Source organism: Phalaenopsis equestris, unplaced genomic scaffold, assembly GCF_001263595.1.
Source record: "Phalaenopsis equestris unplaced genomic scaffold, ASM126359v1 Scaffold000878, whole genome shotgun sequence".
NCBI classification, from domain to species: Eukaryota; Viridiplantae; Streptophyta; class Magnoliopsida; order Asparagales; family Orchidaceae; genus Phalaenopsis; species Phalaenopsis equestris.
In genome coordinates this window covers 214,575-232,927 of record NW_018165318.1, presented here as the reverse complement: position 1 = coordinate 232,927, position 18,353 = coordinate 214,575, and the positions used below count along the sequence as shown (strand labels likewise).

General features: G+C 33.9%; 1 protein-coding gene across 2 annotated transcripts in view; it reads right to left on the bottom strand.

Annotated features, from left to right (window-relative positions):
• The window catches only part of LOC110032074 (external alternative NAD(P)H-ubiquinone oxidoreductase B3, mitochondrial-like), a 65,499-nt gene that overhangs the window by 14,688 nt on the left and 32,458 nt on the right, over positions 1-18,353 (bottom strand). For both annotated transcript variants that reach the window (XM_020735586.1, XM_020735588.1), the window contains exons 5-6: positions 5,452-5,668; positions 5,256-5,360 (exon numbers count right to left, since the gene is read on the bottom strand). In XM_020735586.1, the coding sequence (XP_020591245.1) occupies positions 5,256-5,360; positions 5,452-5,668 (322 nt within the window). The remainder of the gene's footprint in view (positions 1-5,255; positions 5,361-5,451; positions 5,669-18,353) is intronic.

The following is an 18,353-nucleotide window of genomic DNA, read 5'->3' as shown; positions in this document are numbered from 1 at the left end:
ATACGACGTAGTAACGAGAGCCTCCAAGAGATGCTATTGGAGACAGTCCCCACACATCTGTGTATACAAGATCAAGTTTTCCTGCCTTTGGCGTCCTACCACTTTTCAAGAAACTGACATTCCTTTGTTTTCCCATAATGCAACTCTCACAGATGCCGAGATCAACTGACTTCAGTTCTGGTAACTTAACTCTGGACTGAAGTTCCTTCATACATCTCTGACTCATGTGGCCAAGTCTGCAATGCCACAACTCTGTTGTGCTCTCTGCAACAGTAGTATCAACATTATTAATTAAACAAGTAGTTATATACATTATACATGTTTTCTTACCGCGAGTCAGTATCAATGCTCCTGTAGTAACCTTCCAGGTGCTATCTGAGAACACTTCTGAGAACACTACTGAATGAGAACACTACTGAATGTTCACACTCATCAAACTGCCCAACAGAAATGAGGTTCTTCTTCAGTTCAGGAATGTGTCTAACCTTTTGCGGAGTCCATTTGTTATTGTTTGGAAGTGCAATGTCTATATCTCTCATTTCTATCACGTTCAGAGCTTCTCCATCTGCAAGATATATTTTCCCAAAGTCACCTGCAACATAATTCTGCATCAATTCCCGATGGAAAGTTGTATGGAAAGAAGTTCCTGAATCTAGTATCCAGTCATCAGCAGAATTATGAACTGTCAACAATAGTATATTCTGTGATTCTTCAGTTACCACATTCGCACTGTCATTCTCCTTCTTCTTAGGATTCTTGCAGTTCCTCCTTATGTGGCTAATTTTGTCACAATTCCAGCAAGTTACTTGTTTACCAAACATTGACTTGCTCCTGCTTCTATTCTTTGATTTTGATCTTCCCCTATTTGAGTTTCTGTCATGTGATCTCCCTCTGGAATCAACATTTAGTACCGAACTCGAACTTGAGATCTCGCCAGAATCTTTCCTGCGCACCTCAGCCAAAATCAAATCACGAATATCTTCATATTTCAATTTTGATTTACCTGCAGAATTAATGACAGTCATCTTCATAGTTTCACAGCTATTTGACAATGAAGTCAACAAGATCAGTGCATGTATCTCATCATCAAATTCAATTTCCACTGATGATAATTGATTTGTGATAGTATTAAAATCTTTCAGGTGTTGTACAACAGACGTGTCTTCCATCATCTTCAAATTGAATAACCTCTTAATCAGATATACTTTGTTATTTACCGATGGTTTTTCATACATACCTGACAGGACTGTCATAAGATCGGTAGTCGTCGAGCCTCGATAGGGTCAATCAAATAACCCCAGAACCTGTTTATCCAACATATTTCATTCAGCCTCATCAATTCTTTCAGGTATTTTTCCCAATAACGGAAGATTGAGCTTCTTCTCATAGAAGTAATCCTCTATCTACGTCCTCCAGTAACCAAAATTTGCGTCATCGAATTTTTCGATCTCTGAAACATTCACTTCATCCACAGTCATTGGCTCTGTTACCAGTTGTTGTGGTATATATGAAATTTAAAACGATCAACGACGAAGTAAAAAATAGAACGAGAAAAATTCACCAAAAGAACACACAGATTTACGTGATTTAGCAAATTGCCTACATCCACAGAGTTGCAGAGGATTTTACTAATTGAGGAATTTATACCGTTTGATCACAACAACAATTACAGGAGAAAGTCTCTCACTTTCTCACTCTCTCACTCTCTTCTTCTCTCTCTACACCGAGATATACCGAAGAAGAAGAAAAATAAGGAAAAAATATATATGGTAGAATCAAACCTGCTGCTGCTATTTCTTTTTCCCCCCAATCTAAGACCTCACCAAATTCCTATCAACTAAAGGGAGAATCCTTGCCTTGCAAATTACTATCTCTTCTTCCTGAACAAAAATGCGGAAGCCAAAGGAGCAGTCGAAACCTTTCACTACGCTCTTTTTCTTCTTCTGCTTCACAACAGACCCTAACCTCTTGTTCGCGGCTTCAAGTAGCGGTTCGCAAAATATAAGAGGCGGGAGGCGGGAGGCGGGAGAAAATAACGGGAGCGGTTTTTTTTTCGTTTTCGTGGACCGTCTCCACTTAACAGGTTCTGGGTATACCCTGGATACAAACTATCCAACAAGGGCCTTTGGAACAAAGAGGGGGAATGTATAAACATGTACTTTGCCCCTAAGTCTTAGCTAAGTGACAAACTTTGCATCGTTGATTATATCTCTCCATATCTCATACAAATATGGGTCAATAGAAATTCTCTCATACTAAAGAACCTTGTCTCTATCAGAATGTCCAGTCATCCACCCATTGTGACACTCCTATAAAATGCTATTGAGTGAACTCTAAGGAATGCACAATTTGATAATATTAGGGATTTCTCACGAGTAAATTAATAGAATTAATAGATATTATAATTCACAGGAAGATAAATATATTATACATTCAATAAACTAAATAGGTTGAAGAAAAGACTAAGAAGTTTTGATAGGTTAGATTTCAAACTTTCATATTCAGAAATGAATCGTACTAGAAATAGTGCAAGTATAATTATATATAAGAGTTTCAAAGATAATAATACAAAATTTAATAGAATTGGAGATAAAATTATAGCCTTAAAGATTGTTGTTGATATTAAGATTCTTAATATTATAGGTGTTTATGCTCCTCAAGTAGGCTTAAATATAAGATCAAAAGAAAATTTTTGAAATGACAATGGAAGAATTAATACAAAGAATACCTGTTGAATAAATAAATTTTATTGAAAGAGATTTAAATAGACATATTGATAGAGTGACAGAAGATTTTAGAAATATTCATAGTGGCTATGATTTTGAAGTGATTAATGAAAAAGATAGTCATATTGAATTCTGTTTTAGCTTATAATTTTGTTATTACTTATGCTTTATTTTAAAAAAAAAATCAGTATATATTACTTAAAAGAATACGTTTAATAAAACATGACTTAATAATTGTATTATAACAAAAAGAGAATGTCGATATTGTAAAGATTATAAGGTCATTTCAAAAAAAAAATTTAAACACTCAACATCAATTATTAGTTTTAGATTTTAAGATAAAGAGTTGGAAAATAAAAAATACAACGGAATATTATCATAGAATTAGATAGGAAGCACTTAAAAAACACAAATAAAATTATTTTTATAAGTAAACTTCACGATCGCAAGATTTAAATTGTTTATAAAAAAAATAATGTCATGTGGGATAAAATAACAAGCACTATTAAGTCAGTTGTTAAAGATATCTTTGGAGAATAAAAAGAAAAGCACTTATAAATAAAAATAGTTGGTGATAAAATAATAATGTGCAAGAAAATAATAAATATAAGAATTTTATTATAAAAATTGGTTTAAAAGTAAAAAACTTAAAGAATTGAAAAAAAAATATAAAGAGGCTCATGGGGGAGTCTAAGAATAATTTTTGCTAAAATTTTTAGTTTTAGTGATCCTTATAATAGATTAGATATCAAAGAACCAAAAATATATATATACAAGCTTGTCAAAAAAGAGAAAAAAAAAGTAAAGACTTAGTTCAAATAAAGTGCATTAATGATGAAAAATATGTTATTCTTAGATTAGTCAACATGGGTAGTGAAATATTTTGATAAAATTTTCAATAGATATTTTGAAAATACAATTGATTTTAGTGATCTTAATGTCGTTAATAATATTAAACTTCACTTTTACTTTCGCATTAGAAAAAATGTTATCCCAATAGAAGTGTGCAGATCTTTAAGAGATTTTGAAATTTCTTGACTTACTAATTTCTTAATAAAATTTTAAAACAAAAAAAATGACTGAGGAGTGGAGGAAAAGTACATCAATCTCTATTTTTAAGAATAAAGAAGATGCACAAGAATGTGAAAATTATAGAAGAATTAAGTTAATTTCATACATTAAAATTATAGGAGAGTATTTGAAATAGGTTAAAACGTGATACAAAATTTCTCAAAATCAATTGGTATTTATGTCGGACAAATCTGCTATGGAAACTATAAATTTATTGAGAGAATTGATCAAGCACAAAGAGTTAAGGATAATCTGCATATAATTTTTGTTGATTTAGAAAAAAAAACTTATGATAAGATTCCAACAGATATTCTTTGGAGTGTTTTAGAAAAGAAAAGTGTTGATATGACTTATTTTCAAGTCATTAAAAATATGTAAACTAAAGCAGTTACTTGTGTTCAAACAAAAGGCGGATTGATCAAGTATTTTCCTATTTCAATTGGATTACATCAGGGATTGGATTTAAGCAGATATCTTTTTGCTTTAGTTATGGATTTTCTTACTAGACATTTACTGGAGGATGTACCTTGGTGTAAGCTTCCCTGATGATATCTTCTTATGGATAAGACTAGAGAAAGACTCCAGGAAAAATTTGAATTATGAAGGTTAACTTTAGAGTTTAAAGGCTTTCGTTTAAGTAGATATAAAATTGAATTCATGGAATGTAATATTAGTAGCAGTAGATCTAATGGCGGGGTTATAACCATGGGTGATCAAGTCATTAAAAGAATTGAACGTCTTAGATATCTCAGGTCCATTCTTCAAAGTGATGGTGATATAGATGAGGATGTTATTAGTAAAATTCAAGTTGGATGGTTGAAGTGGAGGAATGCATGGGGCCTATTGCATGATTGAAAAGTACTTCTTAGACTTAAAAAAGAAAATTTTAAAAGATGTTGGTGAGTTCTGCAATAATTTATAGCGCAAAATGTTGGCCTCTAAAAGAGAAGAATAGAACTAAGTTAAGTGTTGTTGAGATGAGGATGCTTAGGTGGATAGTGGATTTATATTTAGAGAAAAAATGCAAAACAAATATATTTGTGAAAGGGTTGGTATAGCTCCAACGGCAGAGAAGATTAGAGAGACTCATCATAAATGGTTTGGTCAGTCATCCGATGATCAAGTTAGGAGAGTAAATGTTTTATATTTGACTTATGATAAGATAGGTTGAGGTAGACCTAAAAAGATTTGGGCATGTATAAAAAGTTATCTTAATTTATTAGAATTAAATGAAAATATGAAACTCAATAGGACATAATGGAGGAGAAGGATTCATGTAGTTGACCCCGCTTAGTGGGATAAAGGCTTGTTGTTGTTGTATGCTAATTTTGCATATTCTTAGTAAGTAAATATGCATATGCTAGATGTTCAAAGAGAATAGAACAAACATATTAATCTTAATAGATCAATTACACTTAGTTCAAAAATACAAGGAAGGTCATCATCAAACACACTTACCATGATTTTCCTTTGACTGATTGATGCACAATCGCCAACTGCATAGATACCATCACATCCACAAACTCTTAGCCATTCATCAGTAGCCAAAACACGCCTATTGCCCTAGGGATGTAAATCATATGGTTAAAAACATAATACCACGTAAAAATCATTAGTTCTCAAGAAAACAAAAGAAATCCTTCAATCATCTAACCTGACCAATTTGCTTCATGAAGTCCGCAATAAGAGGTCGGGTACCTATACCAGTAGACCATACAACCATGCCATAAGGTTCTGAAAACTCTCCAGTTGTCTTGGATCTCATAGTTATTTCTTTATCAGAGACATTTATGACTCTGAATCCTGTTTTAAGATCAATACCATCTCTCTGGAACTTCTCTTCCGCAAACTTGCCAATCCTTTTGTCAAACCTGTAAACAAAGAAAAAACAAGATTAAATTTTAGTCTTAAGCAAAACTAAATTAAAATTACATTCTTACACCTGAAATAAGCAAAAAAATTGAAATAAGTGAAAAATTTTTGGGTATCACTTCATAAATTTAGCGCTCCACCAAAAGTTCATCGCTATGGCTTGGTAGATGGATCCTGTCAGGAGGTGCTCAGGTTGTGAATCTGTATTCTTTCAAGTTCACAGTCACGAAGCATGGTTTCCCATACATTAGCTATTACAGAGATGATTATTATTCCTAAACATAAGCATAATACAAATAGATATAATTCATCTGGAAATAGTATTCATAAATTTCCAACTAAAACTAAATCCAACATCATTATCATTAACATCATATAAAATTAACATTCTCCCTACTATTTGGCTTGCTGCACTTAAATAATAACCATGTTATATGATTTGTCGATGGACCTAGACAGGAAATATTTTGGTTATAAATTAAAACGCATTTTAAATTTAAAAATCTTGAAGAAAAACAATTCACAATTTAACATGGTGGGATCACATATGATAGCTATTATATGATGGTTACAAGCTTAGTATTTTCAACTATCATTAAAAGAAAGCACAAAAAAAAATGATTATACTGACAAAAATCTTCTGGACTTCTATGCTAATGTAAACTGCCGCCAAAAAAAAAAAAAGAAATAAAAAATGAAAACAAAAGGTGTACCTTGCAATGTAAATGAAAAGCCACATTAAGCAATGGAAATGGTATGAAAAGTGTTGAAAAGTAGAGCACGCAAGCTATTCAAATAAGCGTCTAATTGATGGATGGCATGTAAAGTTCGCTTGAGGAATCAATTGATAAGGAATGGAATGCTGAGAAGAATTAATGTTTAAGAGGCTTACTCCGGCGTTGCAAGCAAACTTTATTCATTAAAAAAAAAGGTGAGTGTGGAGAGAGAGAATTGACAGAAAAAAAATAATTGAAATCAAGCATATTACTACACGTAATAAGTGTGTATGCCAAATATACACGGAAGAAATATTGAAAAAAAACTCTTTTTCCCTTCAACTTAGCCAGTCACCATCCACCAACTCCCATCATGCAAAGTATTAAAAAGAAAATGAAAGACATTTCTTCCTAGCATAGCAACAGAAAATAAAGTGAATGTGGTCCAGCACTCTGCAGAGAAATCTAGCAATTCACAAAATTTACCATGCAGTTGAGCCGTGACTTGGTACAGAAAAATAAGATAAAATAGCAGATGCTAAGAAAAAGCTTCGGTGCTTCCAATTATAATGCAGCTGATCTCTATTAGCAAAAATTTGCAATACTTTCCGATAGCTAAAAGTTTTCATGTGCACACTCAAAAGAGCTTCAACCAAAAAAGTAGTCAACATCTTATGAGGGTGGCACAGGAGGTCAGAACTGAGGGATTCCGAGACCCCGATGGCAGGAAATCCGGGATATTGCAAACGGGCGATCCTGCGACAGTCACGAGCGGGAAACAAGAACCTGGGAGGGATAAACAGAGAAAAGCTCATCAGGTTGAAAAATTCAGCAGGGATTGTTGCCTTTTTGAGCTTATTTCCTTTTTTTTCCTTCTAATTAGGGTTTCTTTCTAGCAATCGATTATTAATATGATATATTTTTCAGTTTTGAAAACTTTTGCTTGTATTTTGTAATTTGGCGATAGTAATCTCTGATTTATGCTCTAAAGAGTGTTGTATCGTCCTCCTTTAACAATTGATGTATATGTATCTTGCACATGAACAGATGTTGAATCTTCCTCGCCGTTCATACTTCGTCGTTTTGTCGATCAACATTTGTTTTTCAGTTGGGACAGTAGTCGAACTTCATCAATTTGATGACTAAAAGCAGACTTCATACATTATTCCCTTCCAAAAGCCATCAACCAACCATAAACTCTTTATCGTACTATTATGCGCAACTAACTCCCTATAAATTCCGCTTCCTAAACACCTTCTAGGAGCCTTAGAACGATGTCGTAGGGGTTCCAAGAATTTTGAGACATTTGTCAATCACATGCCTAAAACTAAAATCCACAACCTAAATTTTCGGCCGACTCAACACCCTAACCGTTCTTACTGTAATTATTAATCCAAACCCTAAATTTAAAAAAGACAACTTTTCTACATCTAACAAAAGCCACCCCAAAAACCACCATCAAAACCCTGAGCACTCGGCCAACATTTGACACGAAAAAATTTTATTCCCTACATTACCCACCTAGCCCTAACCCTAATCAGATTTTCTTCTTCCTTCAAAACAACCATTCAAAGAATAAGACGTCATACCATCAAAAAGAAACCCTCAACGAGGTATTGAGGATAACACTAAGGAGGATATGTAGTGAAAAATCTTCCTGTTGTAACAAAGGCTTACCGCCTTTGAGAAAAGACAACTTGGAGAGGCCACCCACAGCCACAACAGAAACTCACTGGATCTAAAAGAGGAAAAGAACCCCCTCCACCATGAAGTTTCCAGTTACAAAGAACCAATACCCCTTTGATTTGACATGGAAAATAATATGAGAAAAAAAGGATTTTAGAGTAAAGGTGAATTTATCAAATTTTGACGATCACATGGATGCAAAAGAGTTCATTGAGTGTGGCCCAAGACAATGGAATGGGTCTTTGAGTACAAGAACATTCCACTTGACAAAAATGTAAATCTAATTTTCATTAAAGAATAATGTGTCTCCATAGTGGGAAAATTCGAAGCGCCTATGTCAAAATTACATAAAAAAGCAAAATCACGACATGCGCCAAGCTAAAAAGAGAGTTGCAGCATGTCATGTCTTTTCTTAGAATTCAAACATTTTAAATTTAAGTGTGAATTAATGGAACACGAGGAAAAACCATTGTTCTATATATGGGAGGATTGGTATTGTATATTGGCAACATAGTACAATTACAACCCTATTAAACACTACAGAATGTCTAAACCTTAGCCCTAAAAGTGGCAACACAACAATATCAAATCTGCACCATTCGTCAAATAGGATTCAACCATCGAATCAGACAACAAAAGAGCACCCATGGGAGCAACCATACCAATCCCGCCCAAGGAGAAATCAATTCAGAGTGGAGAAAAGGGAGAGGCCACCAATATTCCCAAATTCAGGTCAGCCAGAAAATACCTTAAGTGTCATGGCTTTGGGCATAATGTGTCTGATTGCTCAAATACGAGAGTGCTCTCTTTCGCTAAGGAGTCGCTGAAAAAATGGACAATAGCATGGGAGAGAATGAAGATGTCAGAGAGGAGAACCAATCTCTAAATAACGAGAGAGAGATGCTAGTGATTTGATGAATCATTTAGGCTGAGCCCGTGAGAAAACCACCGGCAAGATTAGCATTAATTGCCCTAGAAAGTAGTGAATTCCAGTAGCTAATATAAAAAAGGGCAATCTCTCTGAGGGAGCTGTCCAATGTTCTACTCGCAGTTTACCTCCTAGGTAGCTACCACTAAGAGCCGTCTAGCATATCATCACTTCAGAAAGAGACGAGAAATTTTGAACTATTTATGAAAGACTATGGACTAAGTTGGGTACTAAGTTTCAGTTCAACACCAGTGCGCCTACAAAATGATGGTCATATCAGAGTGGTGAACCACAACCTTGCAAATTTCCTTAGATGTTTTGTGGGAAAGCACATCAGATAGTGGGCTCCGAGAATTTCTAAAGAAGAAGAATAAGCCTCTCATTAGCAACAAAAATGACATGGGAGTATCAAGTCAGCGATACTTCAGAATTCAAGGTATCCCACAATTATGCGACAATCCCAAGCGAGAGATGCGATCGTTGAAGGGCTAAACAAAGAAATTCTCATCCGGTTGACATATTCAATAGAGATTGTTGTTAGCTTGTTTCCTATTTATTTTCTTATAACTAGGATTTCTTTCTAGAAAAAAAAATTATTTATATACTTTATTTTTTAGGTTTTGAAAACTTTTGCTTGATTTTGTGTAATTTGGAGATTGTAATCTATGATTTCTACTTTAAAAAGTGTTGTATCCTAATTTTACAAGTGATGTCTATGTATCTTGCTCAGGAACATGTAATGGATTCTCCACGCCGCCCATACTTCGTTGTTTCGTCTTTCGACCGTTGTTTTCAATTCGAACAGCAAGCGAACTCCGTCAGATGTCCAAAAACAGATTTCACCCCTTACCTCCTTCCAAACGTCGTCGATTGCTCCTATGCCCCTTATCATACTATTACAACACTACCTCCCCACAAAATTCGCTTCTTAAACACCATATAGGAACCCTAAAACGGTATTGAGGATATCATAAAAAATTGTATTAGCGGAGGTGGGCAAAGAGCTTCAAGTTAGACAAAACTATGACAATCTACCATTACAGGATATATTATTTTCAAATAATTTATCCTCCTATTACATTCAAGTTTGATAGTTTACCTTTAGTTTGGAATGTGTTCGACAACATTGTCATCTTAGGATGATATAAATAATTTTGAGGTTCATCAAATCCTAATTTATTCTAAAAGCTATGTACTTCTTTTGCATGATTAAAAAAATGAAGATTGATGTATATAATCAGAAACCATCCACGAGGAAAATTGTCGATTTCTTGGGCAAGCTGTAAAAATTATGACTATCTGTAACTTGTGGGGACTAGTAAGTATTTACCATTGGTTCCTCAGAATTTTTCTATAGAATGTGCACTATTAGCTACAAATCACTCTTTGATTGGCCTTTCCTAAAAATGTAGCATCAGCTTATCACTTTGAAGTAAAATTTTCTGCTAAATAGGGATCACAATAGAAAAAGGATAAAGTAACCAATCAAGAATCCCCTACATGAATGAAATAAAGTAATATATCAAACAATGAAAAAGAGAAGTTGAGCAAACTCCACAACAAAATCTTGCAAAGTTAGACCCATACAAGGAGGAGCTTAAGCAAAGGACTGCCCTTCAACTAGCAAAGGCTAAATATCTCGATGGAGCATGGCTCAACACATACGAAAATTTCAAAGTGCTATAACCCAAATTACACCCAGTCGAACCAAATTACTCCCTTTACGTGAACTCAACCCCTTCACCAAGCAAATTAAACTCAGCCCCACCTCACACGCCTTGCGACCACCTCAACCCCAAATCAAGCTGCAAACCACACGATTCTCCGACTCATGGTAGTCTTGTGACTTGCCATTTAAGGTCTCAACACTAGGGCATCATATTTATCCTTTTTTTTTCTTCCTCCACAACCACCAAACCCTTTCCTATCTCCCTCCCTTGAGATTTCCCCTTCACAACCGCCAACAAAAGAAGCGTCCATCTTATCTACTTCTTATTCATCATTTTCATTTGTGAACGAGTGATAAGTTTTCCTCAATCAATAAAAATCCACCCATGACAAATGGGCTTAATCTTCATCCATTCCTTTTCTAGTTTCAAAATGAGATTCATTCTCCCTTCACTCTTCTGCAACATTGGGATTCAATCATTTCTTTTTTTTTTCAACTCAAGTTGATAGAGGTAGTTAGTATAATCTATTAATTAACGATTTGATTATCTACTTCTTATATTAAGTTAGAACAATGTAGAAGTACGAATATCTAATTTTTACTTTGTGATGTGAGTTGAGATAACAGATTGAGTAAATAGTAAATTCATATATAACTGAAGATATAAGCGTATAACAATGCTATTTAGCCTAGTTTGATTAGGCTGAACTCATATCATGCAACCATAAATTTCAATGAGCGTGTAGGATTTTTAAGTTAATTTCAGTTGGCATTACTAGTAGAATCTCAATTAATTTTTGAGTTTTGTATTACTTGTTGTGATGTGAGTGACTTATTTATTAAGAGAAAAATGCGTCCTTCATTGTTAATAACTTTATCAATAATATTTTGTAGTGGGATTTTAAATATTTATAGTTTACCAAAACTACCTATCATAGTTCTTTTTAATGCTCTTATTGACATAAAAATTGCACAAATAATTTGTCATGATTATTGCTCCATAATTTTTTATATAGTGAATTAATTCCTTAAATTGCATGATCTATTTTTATGCACATTACCTTTGTTGAATGAAAAAAGAAAGTTCAAGAAAAATATATTATATTATAAAAATGGCATTGACCATATTGATAATAAAACACTAGCTAAAATATGCACCTTTGAATGGATATATAGGTTAGTAAAACTGTTGTGGATGTTGGCTAGTCAGACTGAAGAAATGATAAACAATCATAGATATATAAAATGATAAACAATAAAATGATAAATAAATGATGAACTATTTTAAAGACATCCTTATACCTGATTGAATTACATATACAAATATTAGAATTGAATTACATTGGCTACAACTTATCTTACAAATGACCATTTAACATTTACCTTCCATAATAAAAATCATCTAAGGACATGTGACACTTTTTCTTATGCATTGCAATAGTACTTCATCAAGTCACGCCTCCTTTATTACTCATGTCGCATGCCTCAAATGTCTTATCATTTATATTTTAATAAATATGAGTTAGTTGCTAAATTTAAGATATCAAAATCACTTGTAATAAAATTGCTCTTGTAGCATGTTCTACCAAAGGATATGGTGGACTATCACAACAAGTAAACTTTCAATAGTAGATTTTCATTATTTTGAAGTTTATGTTGTACTTCTACTTGTACTACTATTAAGTTCTAGTAGATTTGCTTGTGCAAATATTTCTTCCATTTTCTTTACATTAGCTGTTATTTATGCTTTTTTATTGTAATAGTGTTATGAATTCTATTGATGCAATGAAATATTAGTTACTTCCCTTACTCTTATTTTTGTATAATTTTTTATCTTATATGTATAAAACAACCTTATATTGATGTTCACTTTTGAAACTTATTCTAAAGTTTGAGTTAATCCCTTATCGCAACCCGTGTTATTAACGTGCACCACCTTTTGAATACAAAATCTGACACGAGAAGTCAAAAGGACAATTTAAGGTACTTTTTTTTATATAAAATTAGATCTCTTGAGCACAGCATAAATATTTCTAGGAAATCTCAAGAAAATGTGAGTGTAATACATGGTATTATAAGTCACTATTAAAATTTCAAATGTACAATTAGGTATTGAGGCATTTTTCATACATAAGGTGGGGAATATACCTCACAATAAAAAATACATAAAACCAAAATGAAGGTGAGCATAATAAACTCATTATAGCATCCTGACCAATGAAGTCATATTAACGTCGTAACATGGAAAGAAGTAATAAATTGGACATATATCAAGTAAGAAATTGCTTAGACCGCAAAATATTATATAGCAAATTACACAAAGTATAAATAGTCAAAGTAGCATAAGACACCAAATAAAAATAAGATGATATATCAAAATTAGAAATCAAATAAAATTAGCATAATAAATTTCCCTCGCACCAATAAATATAATTTTTTTTCTGGCGATAGGAGTGGTAATGAGAGAATTCTTGTTATGTTTCGAATTTGGCAAGCATGTTTCTTCATGATTTTGATCGGGTTTCTCTTCAATTTGTTGCTTTGATCGCTCATGGCTGGTTTTTGGTGATTGTGGTGCTTTTAAAATTTCTTTTGTGCGTTTTGAAGATTTTTTTTGGTTTCTTTGGTGTGGATTGACGGCGAATCCATCTTTTCCGAAGGTTCTTAGAGGGGAGAAGGGGATTCATGAAAAATCTCCATGTTTCCCTAATCATTTTCATGAGTGCTTTGATCAAGAAGGTATGGATAATGACTATCTTAAAAAGGAGGGAGGGAAGAGAGGAAAACCAGCTATTTTCTTCTCTGAATCGGAGACGAAAAGATGGGAAGAACCTTCAAAACTAGGACTTATTGGGAAATTTACTTGCAATCATCTGAAGCTGGATTCAATTAGAAAGTTCTTTGATAATCTTAAGTTATTGGGTGAATGGAAGGTAGGTGCGTCGGATGGTCATCATATTATTATTAAGTTGGATAGAGAGGAGGATTATACTAGGTTGTTTGGTAATAAGGTCTGGTTTGTGAAGAATTCTCAAATGAAAATCTTAAATTGGTCTCCAGATTTCGATCTTGCTACTGAACTCCCTATTATACCGGTTTGGCTGACATTCCTTGGTTTAAGATTACATTATTTTAACATCAGGTATTGTATTCTTTGGGTGTAATCTTTAAGAAGCCTATGAAGGTCGATATGGCGGCACATAATTTTAGTAGGCCTTTGGCTGCAAAAATCATAATTGAAAGAGATATTACATTACCTATGGTTGAGGAGGTTTGGTTGGGTTTTCAAAATAATGGCCCTTGGCATAAAGTGTAAGCTGAATTCACGCCTAAATACTGCAATAAATGTAAGATCTTTGGTCATGTGATTGCACTTGCTCACTTGTTTTATAGCACACCCAGAGTTGAGAATGCAAAGAAATAATGGTGGGCAAGAGAAAGGAAGACAAAGAACAAATATTTCACAACTTAATGTAGCAGTTAATCTTCAGCATAATGTTAGAGAGGAGCAGCAGGCTAAGAATTATTTCAGGGAAGATGAGGTAGAGCAAGGTTATAATGAATGGCAACTACTAGGTTTGCAAGTGGAGAATGATCCTTCATCAGGGGTTGCAGATGGTCATTATGTGATTGAGAATGGGGATCAAAATTTAAAATTAATGAGGTGACATTGAAGAGGATCCTGATGTTGCAATTGAAGAGGTTAATATTACAGAAGAGCAGGAATTGGAAGCGTAATGGCAAATTCAGGGCTTTAAAATGAAAAAAGGCAGACTTAGTAGAGAATTCAGTTATATGAATTCAACTGAATTCAAATGATGTTTTGGAAATCACTAAAAGATCTAGTGTTGGTATATTAGCAAATGTTAAGGATGGGGCTCCCTCTAGGATTACTAGGAGGAGTAGATCCTATTATAATGATTAAGTTTCTCATTTGGAATGTTAGGGGCATTGCCAAGTGTCAAGTCTCTAACAGATTAATGAATCTGTGCAGGATTCATAACCTAAGATGTTTTGCGATTTTGGAACCTATGATACATTTGAAGAATATTCATTAAGATTGTTAGGAAACTGGGACCTTATAAAGTAATTTATATCTGTAATTATAAAATCTGGTTTCTGCGGAAGGAGGAGACAAAAGTTAGATTATTGGTTGATAATCCTCAGTTTCTACATGTAGAGATTCATGTTAATCAACAAATTGTGCAGATGTCTATTGTCTATGTAGGGTGTTCAACTTTGGACAGATCTCTTTAATGGGAAGAGTTGAGTTTGGTGAAAGCTTCTGTGGCTGTCCTTGGTTAGTAGGACGTGATTTTAATGTTATTGCTTCTTCTGTTGAAAAGAGAGGGGAGAAGAGCTCCTCGTTTTATGGTGATGGGAACGTTTTAAAAATAATATTATTGATGCAGGTTTGTAAGAAGCTAAGGCAACAGGCAATATGTTTACTTGGCAAAGAGGAAGAATAATGGAAAGACTGGAAAGAATTCTTTTGAGTAAAGAATGGATGGATAATTTTCTAGTGTCTGAAGTGTCTCATTTGAATCGTACTGGATCAGATCATTCACCTTTATTATTACGGGTGGAAGATTTCATTAAATTGGTGTTTCTTATTTCAGTTTTGTGAATGTTTAGGTTGAACATGATAAATTTCTATAAGTAGTTAAAGAAAAGCTGGATTGTTGAAAAGAGCTCCCCGTGGATATCTTTATGGATGTTACATAAGAAAATGACAAACAAATTGACAGATTAGAATTGGAATATTTTTGGTGATGTGAATAAAAATGTGGTTGATGCTGAACTGTTGGTAAACTAATTAGAGGTGGATTTAAAGCAAGGTTTTGTGGAGGTGGCCAAAATATTGGATGCTAAGAATATTCTAAATCACACAATTCAAGTATAAGTGGATTTTCTTAAATAGAAATCAACGTATTTAAGTCATGAGGAAGGTGATAGAAATACCAAATTTTTTCATGCTTGTATTAAAAAAAGAAGGCAGTTTAATACTATTCTTAAGATTAAGAATGTTTCAGGAAATTGGTTGATTTCACAGGAAGATATCGCTTTGAGTGTTGTTACCTATTTTAGTTAGCTTTTTAAAGGAAGGGAGTGGAACTTTCTGATTTTGAAGTTGATTTGTCTCCTGATATTGCAGGTTTGTCTTATTTACCTGGAATTTTCTTCACATCCATCTGATGGAGATACTTTTGAAGCATTAAAGTCCAATGATTGTAATAGGGTGGTTGGCCTAGATGGTTTCACTTCTGCTTTTTATATTAAATCTTAGGAAATTGTTAAGAAGGATATGGTGGATGCCATTCAGCTGTTTTTTCAAGAGTTTCTTCCTCATAAGTATTTTAGGTGTTCTACTATTACTCTTATTCCTAGGGAGAAGTTTAATCATAAATGGGGTGATTTTAGACCCATTAGTTTAACAACTGTGGTTTTAAAATTATTAATAAGATCATTGTTGGCAGGCTAAAGCCTCATCTAAATAAGTTAATCTGTCCTCAGCAAACAACTTTTGTTACTAGTAGGAATATGATTGAGAACATTTTGATAGCACAAGAACTTATTATGAATATAACAGTGCAGAGGGGGAAATGGAATTAGTAAGTTGGATTTAAGGAAAGCTTATGATAGCATAAGTTGGGTCTTTATCATCAAGGTGCTTCAAGAGAGGGGTTTTAATGAGGATTTCTGCACTATTGTTATGATGCTCTCAGATAACAATTATTATTTTATTCTTAGTAATGGGAGAAGTCGTGGGCATTTCAAATCTAGTAGGAGTTTAAAGCAAGGTGATCCTCTTTCACCAACTTTATTATTGCTATGGACTATCTCTCTAGAAAGTTGAATAATCACATGGAGACTCATAATGGTGGAAGTTATAAAGCTAAAGGAGGTGAGCCAATTTCATATTTAGCTTATGCAGATGACTATTTATTTTAAGCAATATGGGTAAAAATAATATTAAATATATTTATAAGATTCTTATGCATTTTGAGAAGGTGTCGAGCATGCAATTTAATAAGCTTAAATGTGAATACTATACTAGTAAATGGGTGTCTACTGAAAGGAAGCAATGGATTAGCAGGTATACTGATTTTAAGGAGACTAAGCTTCCTATTAAATACTTGGGCATTTAGCTTTATACTGTTAGAAAGGAAAATCTTATTTTTGCTGATGTTATTCATAAGATAAAAAATCATATTCTGAGTTGGGAGAACACTTTTCTTTCATTTGGTGGAAGAATTACTCTTCTGCAAATTGTTTTAACCTCTCTTCCTCTTTATGAACTTCAAGTCACAAAGATGACAAAAAGTATGCAAACAAAGTTGGCCAGAATTTTCAATAATTTTCTGTAGTCTGGGCATGGTTAAGTTGTTCATTAGACCAATTGGGATAGGTTCTGTACACCTAAAAAAAGTTTGTCTTGGGTTTTAGACCCCTTTAAGCAATCTAAGGAAATTAAATTCTGTAAACTATGGATTAAGTTGAGAGAGAATAATGGTCTTTGGGCTAAGTTTATGCATAGAAGATATTGTAAGTTATCACATCCTTTGGACTGCACTCCAAGGATTGGTGATTCTCTTATATGGAAGGAATTGCTTAATATAAGAGAGAAAACTGACGATATGATTGTGTGGGAATTTGGTGAGGGGAAAGTTAACTTTTGGAGGGATGATTGGACCCTTAAGGGTTCTTTGAGTGGTGTAAATCATGAAATGATGGGCGGTACTCAGATTGTTTCTGATTTTTTGAATCAGGACAGTTGGTATATGGGCAAATTAAATCAGGTGTTGCAGAAGGAGATGGAGGATTATGTATTGAGAATTCCTTTTGACAAAAGGAAGAAGGATGTGCTAAAATGCAAATTTGTTGGCAATCATTCTATTACTAAAGGCATTGCTAAAATCTTATATTATTGTAGCAATCAGCAAAATGGAGATCTTATCTGGAATAGGTTTTTAAAACCTTCTCACTCATTTTTTGCATGGAGGATGAAATTTATGTTTTTAACTCTGGATGATATTGTTGACCTCAATTTTTGGTGAGATATAGTCTTCCTCTTAGGATTTAGGATCTAGCCTTAGGGATCTCCCTGTGACTATCTTAGAACCCTAGAAATGGGACCCGCCTCGTTTTAGAAATTCAACCCGCTTCTGTACTCTTTTGTGGTTTCGCGTGTGTGGTATCGACTTCTAGCACTTAGAAGGGTGAAACCAACATGAGGAAACCCAAAAGGGATTCCCTATAGGACCTTTTGAGCCTTAGGCCGACCTTCTGCACAATTCACACTCCCGCGCGCACAAATTTCACAATTCGGAGAATCGACATGTTCGACCATTATAATTCACATTGCTTGCACCTTTACCTGTCGAAGACTCGAATAAACTTTCGAGACGATCGATCGCGAGTTGAAATTTGAAATTTTGTGAAATATTTTGTGAAATTTGAATTTTGACGCGTTTCCGACCCGATTGTCGACGACGTCGTCCGAGCGACCCCGGATGACAAAACGGACTGCACCGGCGCGTCCGAAGCGTCGATTTTGCCTAGGGAGGATGTCATTTTGTTACAACGCCGCGCGTGAATAAATCGCATATGATTTAATATATATATATATATATATATATTAAATCTATATATACCAAATTATTTCTTTCCATTAGCGCACCAGA